The sequence below is a fragment of the Chiloscyllium punctatum genome, chromosome 6 (genome assembly GCF_047496795.1).
Source record: "Chiloscyllium punctatum isolate Juve2018m chromosome 6, sChiPun1.3, whole genome shotgun sequence".
Classification (NCBI taxonomy): Eukaryota; Metazoa; Chordata; class Chondrichthyes; order Orectolobiformes; family Hemiscylliidae; genus Chiloscyllium; species Chiloscyllium punctatum.
Genome location: NC_092744.1, coordinates 79963368 through 79979563, shown reverse-complemented (window position 1 = coordinate 79979563; position 16196 = coordinate 79963368). Strand labels below are relative to the sequence as shown.

General features: G+C 48.0%; 1 protein-coding gene across 1 annotated transcript in view; it reads left to right on the top strand.

The window, feature by feature from the left end:
* Positions 1-16196, top strand: part of ankmy1 (ankyrin repeat and MYND domain containing 1) — a 95960-nt gene that overhangs the window by 41981 nt on the left and 37783 nt on the right. Inside the window, exons 6-11 of the mRNA XM_072573064.1 lie at positions 2277-2758; positions 3456-3627; positions 9348-9497; positions 10783-10935; positions 11647-11754; positions 13896-14027. Coding sequence (XP_072429165.1) covers positions 2277-2758; positions 3456-3627; positions 9348-9497; positions 10783-10935; positions 11647-11754; positions 13896-14027 — 1197 coding nt within the window. The remainder of the gene's footprint in view (positions 1-2276; positions 2759-3455; positions 3628-9347; positions 9498-10782; positions 10936-11646; positions 11755-13895; positions 14028-16196) is intronic.

Below are 16196 nucleotides of genomic sequence, written 5' to 3'. Positions count from 1 at the left end.
AGGAAGAGAGGATTCTTTCCTTCAAGGGCATTGGTGAATGAGGTGGGCTTTTGTGATAGTCAACGCTGATCATTGCCACTGAGAGTCGTTGGTATTGTAGATTTCTCAAGTCATTCAATTTAAGTTTTGGATTGTTGGTCGGTGAGATATGGTGTACTCTGCAGCGACTGAGGTCCCATTATGCGGTTGGTGTGCTGTGGCAATTCAAGATGCATTCACCTACCTTGGTCATCACTGTGAGGCCATTGGAACTTCTTGTGAAGCCAATCCTCAGGACTGTCCGACACAGCGATCTGATCCCACTCCCTCCTCAAAGCCTCCATCTGGAGTCTACTTTCCCTCCTGAGGATAATTGACACCCTTCCTCCACTCGGCGAAAGTGGGTACAGCAGATGCTGGAGATTAGAGTCAAGACTAGCGTGGTGCTGGAAAAGCACAGCAGGTCAGGCAGTATCCGAGGAGCAGGAGAATTGATGTTTCAGGCAAAAGCCCTTCATCAGGAACCCTTCCTCCACTGCCCCTCCCCCACCCCAGCCTCCAGTGCATGGTAGCCGGGATGTCTTGAAGGGGTACGTAAAAGGAATTTTTCTCCTTTTAAAAGATTGGCATCAAATTGTTCTGACCTCCTGTGAGTTTGCAATAAAAATACAAAATGGTGCCTGTGTGACTGGGACTGGCTGTACACAGGTAAATAGGAAGACAGTGTATTGCTGGGGAAACAGCAGGTGTAGGTTCTCCTGGTACATATGTCCCTGAAAGTGAGCATGTAGGTGCAGTTGGCATTGGTATATTGGCCTTCATAGTGAGAGGATTTAAGTTCTGGAGCACGGGTGTCTTGCTGCACTTGAGCAGTGCCTTGGTGAGACTAGACCTGGAATACCGTGTGCGGTTTTGGCCTCTCTGTCAGAGGATGGATGTCCTTGCAAGAGAGGGAGTGCTGTGAACATTTACCAACTTAATTCCCTGCGAAGAGGTTGTATCGGTTAAAGACTATGTTCACTAGTACTCAGAGGCTTAGGGGTGGGAAACCTATAAAATGGGAGTCCAGAACTGGTTCTAGATGTGGGGTAAACCATTTAGGAGTGAGATGCAGAGAAACGTTTTCACCGAGAGTGGTGGGCCTGTAGAATTCACTTCCACAGTAAGCAACTGAGGCAAACATATTGTATGACTTCAAGATAAAGCACTTGATGCTTAAGGGATCAAAGGGTATGGGGGATAAACGGGAAAAGTTGGATGGTCAGTCATGATCATAAAGAATGGCTGAGCAGGATCGAAGGACCGATTGGCCTAATCCTGCTCCTAATTGTCTATGGTTCTGTGTAGCTTGTCCCTCCTGCACCTGTTTTGCCTTTCAGGGACACTCACAGCCTTGGAAGGCAAGCCTCTGTTTGCCGCTCCGACAGTAAGCGTTTGAAGTAGGCTGCGACATGCGGATGTTCTTCCCTTTGCATGGTTTTCACTCCCTGGAGGGTCACTGGCCTTACGTTCTAGAGTGGAGACACCCAAGTGTTTAGACTCTGGGCTCATTTTTCAGAACCTTGCCTCTCGCCATTTTCAGCTCCCACTCTAAAGTACCAAACACTTCAGGCTGTGAATTTAATCAAAGCTGTCTTCCACGTGAAGCATCTCCACAGAGATTGGAAATGGCACATCGCAAAAAGGAACCCACCACCCCCCCCAACCCCGCCCAAATTTTACACTCACCTTAGCCCCACGCTCTCTCCTAGGTCCAATACAAAAAGGGTCTCAGTTTAATAAAGAACAAGGAAAATTACAGCACAGGAACAGGCTCTTCGGCCCTCCAAACCTGTGCCGAACCAGATCCTCTATCTAAAACTGTCGCCTGTTTTCAAATGATCTGTATCCCTCTGCTCCTTGCCCATTCATGTATCTGTCTAGATACAAATTATGTGATGTTATCGTGCCCGCCTCTACCACCTCCGTGTTCCAGGCACCCACCACCCTCTGAGCGCAGAACTCCTTAAACTTTTCCCCTTCAACTTTGAACTCATGACCCCTAGTAATTGAGTTCTCCCACTCTGAGAAGCAGCTTCTTGCTATCTACCCTGTCTGTACCTCTCATGATTTTGAAGACCTCAGTCAGGTTCCCCCCACAACCTCTGTCTTTCCAATGAAAATAATCCTAACCTATTCAACCTCATCGAGAATCCTGCGCGTGCCCCTCAGTCACTCACTGATTTTTCCTGCTAAAGTATTCACAATCACTTGCATTGTGGTGAGAGCTGACTTTGGATTTTTTTCCCTGTCTCCAGCCTCCCAGTGTGACCGAAAGGAAGGTAGAGGATCTGGAGATGGATGATGACCTGACAACGCAGGTGAAGATGGCTAAAAGGCTCTCAGTTTATGACCACAAGATAAGAGTTGGCAGCATAAGCTTTAAGAAGGCTTCACTAGTTGCTTCACAACAGGAAGAGCTGACGTGGAAAGAGGAAGAGGATGCGCAGGTACACGAGCTTCCGAATTTTGAAGAATCTCTAGACGATGAGACTACCGTGTCAGAAATCGACGAGGAGAGTCTTGTGTCACCATCAGTAGGGCCTCCCTCAACTGGTTACTTTGAATCCACCCGGAGTGTTCACCATTTTCAGTTCAACGTAAGTGGCCGACAGCTACAGCAGGCTGCCCATGTCCTAAGTAGGAACCAGCGTTTCAAGAGCTCGGCTGGGAAATCTATGATGACACCTGCTTTCAAACACAACGAGAAAGTGTGGCGGATAGCCGCAATGAAATCTGAGTACGTGCAACAAGAGCAAATATTGCCTTACCCAACGGGGACTGTGTCGTAAATGTATGCCGCTCAATCTGACCCAAAGCACGTTTTCAGCTCGCCCCATTTGACCCGGATCAAAAGACCACCCCAATGGATTTTCCATCAGGTTCTGTTCCCCATCCCTTATCTTCCTGTGTAAGGCCCATTGCGAACAGAGGTTCAAATTCAGGGCAGGTCGCACTTGAGCATTTCACGAAAATGCCTTACATTGAGTGGCTCGCATGGGGATGGCATCAGCGCGATCTGCAATCCAACTCCAAGATTGGGTTTTCTTTTGCCTGGGTTACTCTAGTGTGTTAAGGCTTCGGTTTTTTTTACAGTATGTACCCAACCCTATACCTGCTAACTCGTCATAGGGATTCCAACATGCAAGTTCCCAGCATCGGCCCAGATTAAACTCTTACTGCCTCCTGCTCTATTGTTCAGCACAGAGTCAAGGCTGAGTCACCCTCACACTTGCTCCTGTTCCATTACTAATGATATTGACCTCTCTGCATTAAGTCAGTGCTTCATTGCCCCATTACTGCATGCTGGTCGTACCCGGTCGAGTTTGACCCGATGCTTCTGCATGAAAGATAGTCAATCCTTTATTTGCGGAAGGTATTGTATATTAAAGGATGGCATAAATCGATTTTTTTTTCCAAATGTTTCCCGTTCCCAGGCACCAGAAGAGAAGGGAAATCATCATCCTGCTTCTCCGAAGAGGAGCAGATCCCAATATTTCCACTAATCCGATACCAGCACTCTTTCTCGCCATGTTGGCTGGGGACCTCAGCTCAGTCAAATTGCTACTGGAGAGCAAGGCAGATCCGAACACCCGTATTCGGTCACAGGTAATGCACCAAACCAGCACAGCAAAGGGGGTAGCCATATTGATATGATTCGACATATTAACCAAGTGCAGGGGACAGCATGACCTTTCATCAACAACACACACTGAAGCAGTTTTGAATAGCTGAAACACGCTTCAGAATAGAAAATGGTTGAAAGCAGATCCAAAGATTGAGTTTTAAGAATAGTTAACAAAGAGATGGTTGGTAGGTTTGAAATGAAAAAAGTTGGGGGGTGGCTACACGGTGGCTCAGTGGTTAGCACTGCTGCCTCACAGCATCGGGGACCTGGGTTCGAATCCAGCCTCGGGTGACTGACTGTGTGGAGTTTGCACATTCTCCCCGTGTCTGCGTGGGTTTCCTCCGGGTGCTCCGGTTTCCTCCCACAGTCCAAAGCTGTGCTACATTGCCCATAGTGTTCGGGGACGTCAGGCTAGGCGGGTTAGCCATGGGAAATACAGGATTACGGGGATTATGCTGTTCGGAGGGTGGGTGTGGACTTGTTGGTTGGAACGGCCTACTTCCACACTGTAGGGATTCTATGAAAAAGGGATGATGGTGCAAGGCAAAAGGGAGTGATAATATGACAGATAAAGAGGATTTATAAACAGAAATTGCAGAATCATTACCCACACGTGCTTCCCCTAAAAGGAAGAAATGGCTGCAGTGGTTATGAAATGGCGAGGACTCATTACTGAGGCTGGAAGACTGTGAAGTGTATTGTCTGAAAGATTTAGTGCAGTTTCTGTAGCAGGTTGAGGACAGAGGTTTGAGAGTGAGAGCAAGGCAAAGAATTAAAATGAGGGCAGCTGGAAGCTAAGGGTCCCACTTTGAGGTCTGAATTCTGGAGGCAGATCTTGTGAGGAGCAGACCATCATGAGTACTGGTAACTAAATTGCAAGAAACACAATTTTATTCAGAACCAGTGCTTGGGTCCCTGGGTGGGGGTGAAAGGGCAAAGGTTGCATCTTCAGTACTAACTTGGAAAGGTGATGTAGAAAGACCATAAGACCATAAGACATAGGAGTGGAAGTAAGGCCATTCGGCCCATCGAGTCCACTCCGCCATTCAATCATGGCTGATGGGCACTTCAACTCCACTTGCCCGCATTCTCCCCGTAGCCCTTAATTCCCCGAGACAACAAGAATCTATCAATCTCTGCCTTGAAGACATTTAGTGTCCCGGCCTCCACTGCACTCTGCGGCAATGAATTCCACAGGCCCACCACTCTCTGGCTGAAGAAATGTCTCCGCATTTCTGTTCTGAATTTACCCCCTCTAATTCTAAGGCTGTGTCTACGGGTCCTAGTCTCCTCACCTAACGGAAACAGTTTCCTAGCGTCCACCTTTTCCAAGCCATGTATTATCTTGGACGTCTCTGTTAAGTCTCCCCTTAATCTTCTAAACTCCAATGAATACAATCCCAGGATCCTCAGCTGTTCCTCATATGTTAGACCTACCATTCCAGGGATCATCCGTGTGAATCTCCGCTGGACAGGTTCCAGTGCCAGTATGTCCTTCCTGAGGTGTGGGGACCAAAACTGGACTGGAAAAGATGGGGTTTTCCAAGCCATTCAAAACAGGAACAGGACTTAATGAAAGAGGAATGATACTTCTGGCCCATGGTCACTGCTAATCCAGGTGGAGTTTGACTCTGATTGACAAAGACATTGCCATAAGGAATGAATCAGATGATGGTTGTGTTGAATTGGAAGGGATGCAGTGTATGCTTATGTTTCTGCTGTCTGCAGAGTACAGGGCGCTGAGTGTTAATCTATATCACTTCCCGTACACACCGCACTATGAGCCCAACTGACAATCCTGAATTAATGGTCGGCTTAATTCTTCACTCACTATGCAGCAAGTGTTGTCCAATTGCAAAATCTTATCTAATGATCACTGTGTTTTGCAAGTGCGGACTGGTTGAGTATCGGCAGTACCTTGGTAAGTTTGAACAGAGAAGCGGGTGTGCTTGGCTGTTGACTGCCAGTCATCTTTAACTGATGCTTTCTCGATGGGAATACCTCTACCAATCAGAGTACACTTGCTCACCAATCTGTCCTCTCCCTGGGCTTAAAAGCTGCTTTGCTTTGATCTTTCTTGTAAATTGTCCTGGTGAGCGCAAAACAAAAAGCTTTAACAAGATGTTTTTTTTCTCCCCCCCCCAGCAGCATGACCACTTCTGTACAACAAAGCAACTAAGAGATGGGTTTGTTGGGGAAGATTTGGGATCCAAATGCATTGAGTAAGTGAACACAGGGGTCAAAGGGAGTTGAATTCAAACTTGCTGAGGATGAGAATCATTTGGTTCAGAAGCTGAGAGAAGGCAGGGAGAGGATATACTGAGGTGTAACCTTGATGGTGGGGCTCAGGCCATGACTTCAATGATTTGGACACTCCAGGCAACAGAAGGCAAGGCATTGACATTGACAGAACGTCAATGAAGGTGACCATAACATGGCTGCTAATGGCAGGGACACTGTTTGCAACCTCCTGATGTTGGTTCAGAGAAGGCTGTGATTGCAGTTTCATTGACTGAAGCCAAGGGGGAAGATGTGGGTGGGTGTGAGGAGACAGTCATTGAAACCAGGATGAGTCAGGATGGAGGGGCGTGCATTGGGGTGCTGGGGGATGAGAGAGTAAGTCAGTGATGGGAGGAGTGGCTGAGTCAGTGAGGAGGGGACGGTGAATACGAGTCAAGGTAAATGGACAACAAATGCTAGTCCATTGATGACCCATATTCCATGAAAGAGTTAAAAAATAATACCAGAAAAGAAGGAATGCCTATGGAGCGTTTTGTTTTTCTTTCAATCTTGGGATGTGTGTGTTGCTGCCAGTTACTGTCTATCCCTAGTTGTCCCTTGAGTAGTTGGTGGTGAGTTGCCTTCTTAAACCGCTGCAGTCCATTACTGTGGGCTGACCCACAATGCCATTAAGGAGGGAATTCCGGACTTTGACCCAGTGACAGGGAGGCAACGATAATATATTTCCAATGGTGAGTGTGTTGGAGGGGAACCTGCAGGGGTGCACGGTATTCCCATGTATCTTTTGCCCTTATCCTTCTAGATGGAAGTGGTTTTGGGTTTTGAAGGTGATGTCAAAAGAGCCTTGAGGGTGGCATGGTGGCTCAGTGGTTAGCACTGCTGCCTCACAGCACCAGGGTTCCAGGTTCGATTCCAGCCTCGGGTGACTGTCTGTGTGGAGTTTGCACATTCTCCCTGTGTCTGCCTGGGTTTCCTCCGGGTGCTCCGGTTTCCTCCCACAATCCAAAGATGTGCAGGTTAGGTGAATTGGCCATGCTAAATTGCCCATAGTGTTAGTTGCATTAGTCAGGGGGAAATGGATCTGGGTGAGTTACTCTTCGAAGGGTCGATGTGGACTCGTTGGGCTGAAGGGCCTATTTCCACCCTGTAGACAATCTAATCTATTCATAAGTTAGTACAGTGCATCTTGTCTATGATTTACACATTGCTGCCCCATTGTAACTTTAAGACGAAGGGAATGCATGTTAAAGATGGTTAAATGGTAAGAGTTCAGCAGGATGCTTTGTACTGCATGGTGTCAAACATCTTGAGTGTTATTGGAGCTGCACTCATCCGGGCACGTGGGGTGTATCCCATTGCATGCTTGATCTGTGCCTTGTAAATGGTTGATAGACTTTGGGGAGTCAGAAGGTGAGGTACTCAATGCAGGAGTTCTAGCCTCTAACTTGAGCTTGTAGCCACAGCATTGGATGGCTGGACCAGTTCCGATTCCTGATGAAGGGCCTTTGCCCGAAACGTCGATTCTCCTGCTCCTCGGATGCTACCTGACCTGCTGTGCTTTTCCAGCACCACACTAATCTTGACTCTAATCTCCAGCATCTGCAGTACCCACTTCTGCCCAGTTCAGATTCTGCCGATAGTGAGGAATTCAGGAATGGTAATGGGAGATGGTGCAGACACCACACCCGGGAAAACATTCATGGCACACTTAGCATCACCCCAAAGCTCTGTGATTGGATCCTGGAATTGGATGGGAGGATGGGAGTGAAATTTAAGACCCACAACTCACCGTCTCACTCTGTTCTCCCTTTATCTTCGGTATTGTTCTCTGAGCAAGGAGCCCTGATCCAGGACAGTTTCATTGGGCATTATCGTGTTGTTGCCTCACATCTACCAAGTGTCATTTCACCCAGTTCCTAATCTGAAGCAGAACAAACAGTAATGTAGGAACATACCAACAGGAGTAGGCCATTCAGCCCTTCAAAGACGCTTTGCCATACTCAATAATGTTGATTATCCATCTTAATGCATATCCCTCAATATCATTAGTGACTAGAATTCTACCAATTTCTGTCTGAATCATACTCTGTGAATCAACTTCCCTCTCGGGCTGAGGAATACAAAGATTTACCATCCTCTGAGTGAAAGAATACGTCTTTTAGTCTGTGTTATGGACCAGGCCAGAACCCCTCAAACCATTTCAAGAAGATAGCCCAGACCCTAACTTTGCTGGTCGTTTTAAACAGATGTACAGTGGACATTCCAGGAGAGAATCAGCTAGTCAACCCACTTCGTTTTAAACAAAACAGAATTTACTTACAAGATTACTGAACGAAACACAAAAAACAGACAACAGATTACCGAATAACTTATCCTATCCGAAAACCCAACAGACATTCCAAACTTAATGATGCTGTTCCAAAATACTCGCAAGCATCCCCATAAATACCCCTTGGCAGAATAGATAAAATCAAACAAGGTCTTACAGACTTGATGTTAGAGAGAGAGAGACGACAGTAGCCTTTCCTCACACACCCACACTCACAGCTGCATTAAACCAAACCAAAGATTAGCTGCTAGAACTGGCCACTCCCCTTTCATTATACAAGTGCTTTCTCTTTTCAAAACTTGAAAGCCTTCTGTCTGAGGCAATATCGGTTAGCTGTAAACAAACTGGCCCTACCATCCATCCAAACTCGGACCAGTCGGAACCTTTTGTTGTTTACAACCTCTCTGAAAGACAACCTAACCTTGCCAAAGGAACATCTTCATCACAGTCTGATACTGTGTCCTCTGATTCTAGGCCCCCACACCAACGGGTAACACCCTTTCTGCAAATACTCTGTCAATCCCATTGAGAATTTTGCTACACCACCACCTACCCCCCCCCCCCCCCCCCATTATATTTCATATGACTGTGTCCTGTCCGTTCCTGCCTGTCCAAATTCCTGAGGAGCCTCTTTGCATTCCCTATACACCTCACTCCCCACCAAGTAACATCTCCCACCATCTCCCAGGGAAGACAGTCACTTCTGAGTAGTCTGTGAATGGTTCCAATGGGCACTGTTAAAAATCGCACAACACCATGTTACAGTCCAACAGGTTTATATGGAAGTACTAGCTTTTGAAGGGCTGCTCCTTCATCTGATAGCTAGTGGGAAAGGATCATCGGACACAGAATTTATAAGTAAGAGATCAAAGTGTCATGCAACTGTTGCAATGTATTGAACAAACCTAGATTGGTATTAAGCCTTTAATCACTTAGAATGCACTGGCACCACCTTTAGAAGGTGCCACTCTCCTCCCTCTACATGCCAGTCACCCGGTCTCAGCTTCCAGCGTCTGACCGGGTAGGTCTCGATAGCAGGGGCAGACTCAGCATGTCTGATTGTAGCCAGCGTGTGAGAAGCCAGTGCAGGTGAACACCAAGACCGTTGGTTTTGTGGCTGTTTTCTTGCAGATAAAGGAAATCGATGGACTGACCCCACTCCACGTCTCTGTGGCGATCCCTGGCAAGCAAGGAGTGTTGATTACTGAGCTGCTGCTTAATGCTGCTGCCAACCCTAACAAAGGAGCATACGATGACGATGTGACCTACGAGCCTGACATGGTACGCCGTTTAATACGTATGTCCTGCACATGTATGTTGTGAGGAACTCCCTGAATCTCCCATGGGAGGGAGATAGCAGCTCTGCTGCTCCTTATCCAAGGAAGGAGGCAGAGCTTTAGGGGAGGCCCTGAAATTGCCCACCAGGCTTAGCTGCATTTTTCGGTTTCAGGAGAGTTCCTCATTGCCTGGGAGGGCACAAAACATCAAGACTGGGTTTTTGTTTTAGGGAACTTGGAGCTCTGAGTTGGAGCAGCACAGTGGCTCAGTGGTTAGCACTGCTGCCTCACAGCGCCAGGGATCCGGGTTCGATTCCAGCCTCGAGTGACTGTCTGCATGGAGTTTGCACATTCTCCCCGTGGGTGTGCTCTGGTTTCCTCCCACAATCCAGGTTGGATGGATTTGCCATTGGAAATGTGGGGTTGCAGGGATAGGGTAGGGATCTGGGTGGGATGCTCTTTGGAGGGGTCAGAGTGGACTCAATGGGCCTGCTTCCACACTGTAGGGGTTCCATGAATTCAAAGCAAATTACCGTTTGGGCCTATTGGCCTATTGACCACAAAACCTATTTATGTAGCCCGTCCACTTTTGGCTCTCCAACAATCATTCCAGCTCAGAAAAGGCATCTACCCTCTGGAACAGGAACTGCAGTGTCCAGAGACAGTGATGCATGTGGCAGTGTTAGGAAGACCAAGACTTCTTTCCACCGAAACACCTCAAATATTCCTATTAATTGTTCTTCAGGGCACCACTGGCTAGACCAGCATTTATTGCCCAGAGGGCAGTTCAGAGTCAACCACATTGCTGTGGGTCTGTAGGCCAGGCCAGGTAAGGACCGGTTTCCTTCCCTGAAGGACATTAGTGAACCAAATGGGCTTTTTACAACAAGGGTTAACATTAATGCTTACCTTTAATTCCAGTTTGTTCTTGGGGTTCACCTTCCACCATCTGCCATGGTTGAGATTGAAACCCATGTCGCCGTTCTGGATTACCCGCCCCAGTACCAATGCCAGTCGGCTGCTACCTCACCTTCCCGTCCAACCTGATCCAACTGCTGGGCGTAGACCCAGCCCCAACAGTGTGGCCATGGCTTGGCTGGTGTATTTCAAAAGGACAGACACTGGTTAGGGTGCAGTCTGACAGGACAGACTCCAGGGCTGGCGTTGGGGAGAGGTGAACCACCCTCCTGTACCCACTGCAGGTCGTCAGCAGGGGCCGTGATTTTGAAACACTCCCTCTCAGACGATGTGAGAAAGCGACACCCAGTCATGAGTTGTCTCTCTGGCAGGACATCCAGACAGAGGAGCCCACAGGTATGATCCTGAAGAGCCCCAATTTGATGGGAGTGCCATCACATTACTTTACGCCCAGCGACATAGTGTCCATCGAAGGTGGACGAACCCCGCTGCATATTGCTTGCCAACGTGAAGATGACCACAAGGTAGGAAAACATACTGTTGTTGCACCCCCCCCCCCCCCAACCCAACTCCATGCTGCCTGGCCAGCTCCTGACCCACCTTCTGCTAGGCTAGGAAGATACCGCATTGGGGGAGAAGGTAGGGGCTGTTTTGGGTGCTGGATGAGTGGGCGGGAGACAGAACCTGACACTCGCCCAATGTCAACATCGAGGGGAGTGATCTTCAGTGCTGTTGTTTGGGATTAGTAAACCCACCCGTTGGAGGCAGAGTTCCATTGGCTAGAGGTTACATGGCAGACTCAATACACTGCAATCCACCAGTGACTGATAGAGGGTGCTGTGCTGCTTTCAGGATAAACACTTTCTCTCTCCTGAATGGGCGCTGATGGCATGGCTAGCATTTACTGCCCACCCCTAACTGCCCAAGAACCGAGAGGCTTCCTCAGTCATTTCAGAGGGCACTTAAGAGCCAAGCACATCACTGTGGGCCTGGAGTCATGTGTAGGACAGACCCGATGTGGGCTCCCTTCCGTAATGACCAATGGGGTGGAATGTTCTCAGCGCCGTTGAGATGGGATCAGCAGCAGTGCAGTCTTACAGGCCAGGTGTGTGTGTGTGTGTGTGTGTGTGTGTGTGTGTGTCTGGGTTGGGCTGTATGTGGAGGCTGTGTTGCAATGGTTCACTCCTGACAGCTGACAGTGAGTGTTTATTGATGGGCATCACGTGTCATTTCAGGATGCTCACCAGATTGTCAGACTGCTCCTGCTGCACAAGGCTGATCCCAATTTACTGTGGAGTGGTCACTCACCCCTCTCGTTGGCAATCGCTAGTGGAAACGACCTGGTAGGTGCTCCCTTCGAACACTTTGTTTACATTCTCACCCATATCCCATGACGCATCCATATCAACATGGTGTGTCCTGCAAAGATTCTCAATGAACCAAGTCTGTGTATAGCGAACGAGGATTAGATTGGGCTCAGTGTGGGTCAATCCAAGTTAGAGAATTTGTCAAGACCACTGAGGTACCAGATGTGACCATTTGGGGCAGGCACTGGAGTGCACTCTACAATGGGAAATGCTCATGGGTTCGGCCAGGGGTTTACAGATTCTGAGGAGAGGGTTGACTCATTAGAGGGAGAGGGAGGGGTGGAGTTGTCCTCTTGGTGAGGGAGACTGACCTTTTTGATCCTTGACATCTTATGCCAGTCAAGGAGGAGGCCCTCTGAAAGTTCAACATTTGGACATGAGGAAAAGGGAGAAGGGAATGAACTAGAACATGACCTTTGCCCTATTTAAGGTGTTGGTCAACTTCCTTTTGAAAATCCTCTGGCCTAATAGGGTTTGAGGATTAATGTGGCTGCTTTTAATGTTACCTTCAGCTTCCTGCAATACTAAGATTTGCCACATGATGGTGGAGGTGCATCATATACAACTGGAAGGCTCTAGCCTATTTGTGGCTGCACTCTGCTATAACTGACAGGAAAGATGCAGTTAAATGTGAATACATCGAATAAATACCAGAGATTATTTTAAAGTTGCAAACTGAAAATGAGGGCAGAAGAGGGACCAAGTTTATATGAGGAACAATGCTAACCAGTTATTTAGAGAGGGAGTGAAGCAGACAACGAAAACTTGCCATTAGATTCACCGGCATGATGGGCCCAATAGCCTCTTTCTGTGATGTAATGTTGTATGAAAAACTACATTTCAACTGGTTTGATCTTTTCAGTGTGCAAGTTTGATGGGATACAATTAAGATAAAATGCAGTGTCAAAGAATGGCACTCTGTCTAGCGTTGCCTCTTCATCAAATCGACTGATACCATCCACATCACTAGCCCAAGTCTGAGAATATGCCTTCTTCTGTTCAGCATTGATTCTCCTGGCTGTACCATCAATATTCTTCAAACTGAAACCCACCTGCCCCACCCCTGTGCTCCCCTCATCTCCCTTCCCCCTTCCCCTCATCTCTCCAGTCTAGAATCATCCTGCTGCCAGTCTCAAAGTTCAACCTCTTACTGGTCTGGCTTTACCCTCATCTAACATTGCCCCTGCCACCTTCCCATCTGGGAAAACACTCAAGGGCAACTAGGGACGGGCAATAAATGTTGGGCCCAGCCAGCGATGCCCACATCCCTTGAGTGAATGTTTGAAAAAGTCAGCATTTAAGATTTAAGAAAGGACTGTCAATTCTTTCATCAATTTGAGTTGTAAGTTGATTTGTTTGCCTCCGGTGAGAATTGATTTATTTGCAACAAATATTACTCCTTATTAGGAACAAAAATCTGCTCAGTGTTTTCTTTTGATCTGAGTCCATCACGCAGGCAAATTGGGGAGCTTGATTAAGTTTTAAACTTGTGTGAAGACCCGGAGTGGTGGGGTCCAAGTATCAGTGAACTGTCCCAAGTGTTTCATAGCAAATGCTGGTCACTCAGAATTCTGAATCCTGAGCTCCACCAAATCGAGTGGCTTAAGTTCAGCTTTTATACTATTCTACGTGTCCCATTATCACTCCACTCAATGTGTTTTGAACACCCTTATACTCTTGAGCAGACTGGACAACTGACCCATGACTGGCGCTCAATATACGTTACCTTGCCAGCCATTTTTGCATAGCAAGATCCCAATCTGACTGCACGATACTCACGGTGTTTGGAGCTCAGAGGCTGGACATTTATTTGGCCTACGCCAGGCTGTTCCAGTGTGGGTCCCTCCTGAGGCAGCAGACCCACTTCACAAGGGATCCAGGTGAAGCGGCCTCCTCCCACCTCTCTGCTCCAACCTCTGTAGACCCCCCCCCCCACCCCAACAACATGCCCAGGGTTAGCCCAGAACGACTAGCTTTCCCCCTTTCCTGTGGTGTTGCTCTCACCCACTCCCACTGTCAGGCTGAGGCAGCCGGGCTGCACGAGCTCTCGGGTCCCGCCAGGAGCAAACGTTCAGTGACCTCTGAACCCTCTCTCTCTGCCCTTCATCTGTCCCCAGGCAGTGAACGAGCTGCTGACTAACGGAGCTGAGCCGAACCTGCCGCTGACCCGCGGACTGGGGAGTGCGATGTGCACTGCTGTCAACACCAGGTACGAGCACAAGAGGAGCCTGACGGGCAGACTAGCATTGGTAAGTGACAGAAAGACCCAGCCAGCTGTGTGTGGGGGGGGGGTTGGAATTGTTGCGGGGTACCATGCTGAAAGGAAGCCTCACTGCGGTTTGAAAGGTGGACACTCTGCAGCCTAGGCTCTTTCCAAAGTGTACTTACTTCACAGGATATGGGTAAGGCCAATTGCTCCTTGAGGCTGTTTGCTCGGGCCATTTCCAGAGGGAAATAAAGAACCAATCATATTGAGGAGATCACTACAGAATCCCTGGAAGCAGGCCATATTGCCTATCGATGAACTTCCCTTCTGGACTCACTCCCTGCCCTATCCCTGTAACCCTGCACTTCCCATGGCTAGCCCACCTAGAGGGCACATACCGAGATACTACGGGGGGAGTTTAGCATGGCCAGTCCACGTAACCTGCACATAGAATGAATGAATAATAGAATCCCTACAGTGTTGAATCAGGCCATTTGGCCCAACAGGTCCACACTGACCTTCCGAAGAGTAACCCACCCAAACCCATTCCCCTACCCTATTACTGTACATTTTCCCTGACTAATGCACCTAACCTACACCTCCCTGAGCAATTTAGCCTGGCTAATTCACCTAAATTGCACATCTTTGGACTGTCGGAGGAAACCGGAGCACCCGGAGGAAACCCACGCAGACACGGGGAGAATGTGCAAACCGATACACAGGCAGTCGCCCGAGGCGGGAATCGAACCCAGCTCCCTAGTGCTGTGAGAAAGCAGTGCTAACCACTGAACCACCATGCTGCCCAGGGCCTGAGGGGGCAACCTTTCCAAAGAAAAGGTGATGCTTCTTGTATGGATCGAGCTGCGAGAAGAAGCAGTGAAAGCTGGCACAGTTACAACAATTAAAAGACATTTGGACAGCTACATGATTTAGAGGGATATGGATTGAAAAGTGTGGTGCTGGGAAAGCACAGAGGGCCTGACCTGCTGTGCTTTTCCAGCACCACACTTTCTGATTGTGATCTCCAGCATCTGCAGTCCTCACTTTCTCCGAGAGGGCAATGGGTCAAACACAGGCAAATGGGACGAGATCAAGTTGGGAAAGCTGGTCGGCATGGACGACTTGGGCCAAACTGTCTGTTTCCACACTGGATGACTCTGGGTGGATCTGGAGTCACATGTAACCCAGATCAGAGCGGGACAACAGATTTCCTTCCCTTAAAGGACATTGGTGAATTGGATAGATTCTTACAACATTTCACGATAATGTCACCATCACTTAGACTAGCTTTCAATCCCAGATTTTATTAGTGTGCTTTAAGTTAACTCCAGCAGCTCCCCTGATGCGATTTGACCCCATAACAACAACCTGTGTCTGGAAAACTATTCCAGTGACATCGCCCCCTATCGCACCATCTCCACCATAACCTCTACCCTCCCACACCTCTGTCATTTCCATCAGGTTTAATGGTTCACTCGTCTACTCAATGGCCTTCCATTGGAAATGTCTGAAGAATGATGGATCGGGCCAGGATCATAGATGTCTAGAACATAGGAGCAGGAATACGCTATTCAGCCCTTCAAGCCTGAGTCTCCAATAAGCACAATCATTGCTCTTCATCCCTGTTTCTCCTGAAACCCCTTGATCTATTAGGTAGAGACTGATACAACTGCCTCATTTAAAAGACATCTGGATGGGTATATGAATAGGGAGGGTTTAGAAGGATATGGGCCAAATGCCAGCAAATGGGACTAGGTTGGGCTGGGATATCTGGTCGGTGTGGACGAGTTGAACTAAAGGGTCTGTTTCCATGCTGTGCACGTCTATGACTCTAGTAACCAAGAAGATTGATGAGGACAGAGCTGTAGCTATTGTTTACTTGGATTTTAGTAAAGCCTTTGACAATGTTCCACACGGTCGACTAATCAGTAAAGTTAGAGCACATGGGACTCTGGGTGAGCTTGCCAAATGGAGACAAAATTGGCTTAACAATAAGAGACAGAGAGTGATTGTGGAGAGTTGTTTCTCAGATTTGGAGGCCTGTCAGCTCGCTCTGGTTTGTCATTTATATGAAATGGATGAGAGTAGGCATGGTTAGTAAGTTTGTGGATGACACCAAGATTGGTGGTATCGCAGACAGTGAAGAAACTAATTCTTCATGAATTGGGTCAATGGGCTGAGGACCAGCAGATGGAGTTTAATTTGTATAAAT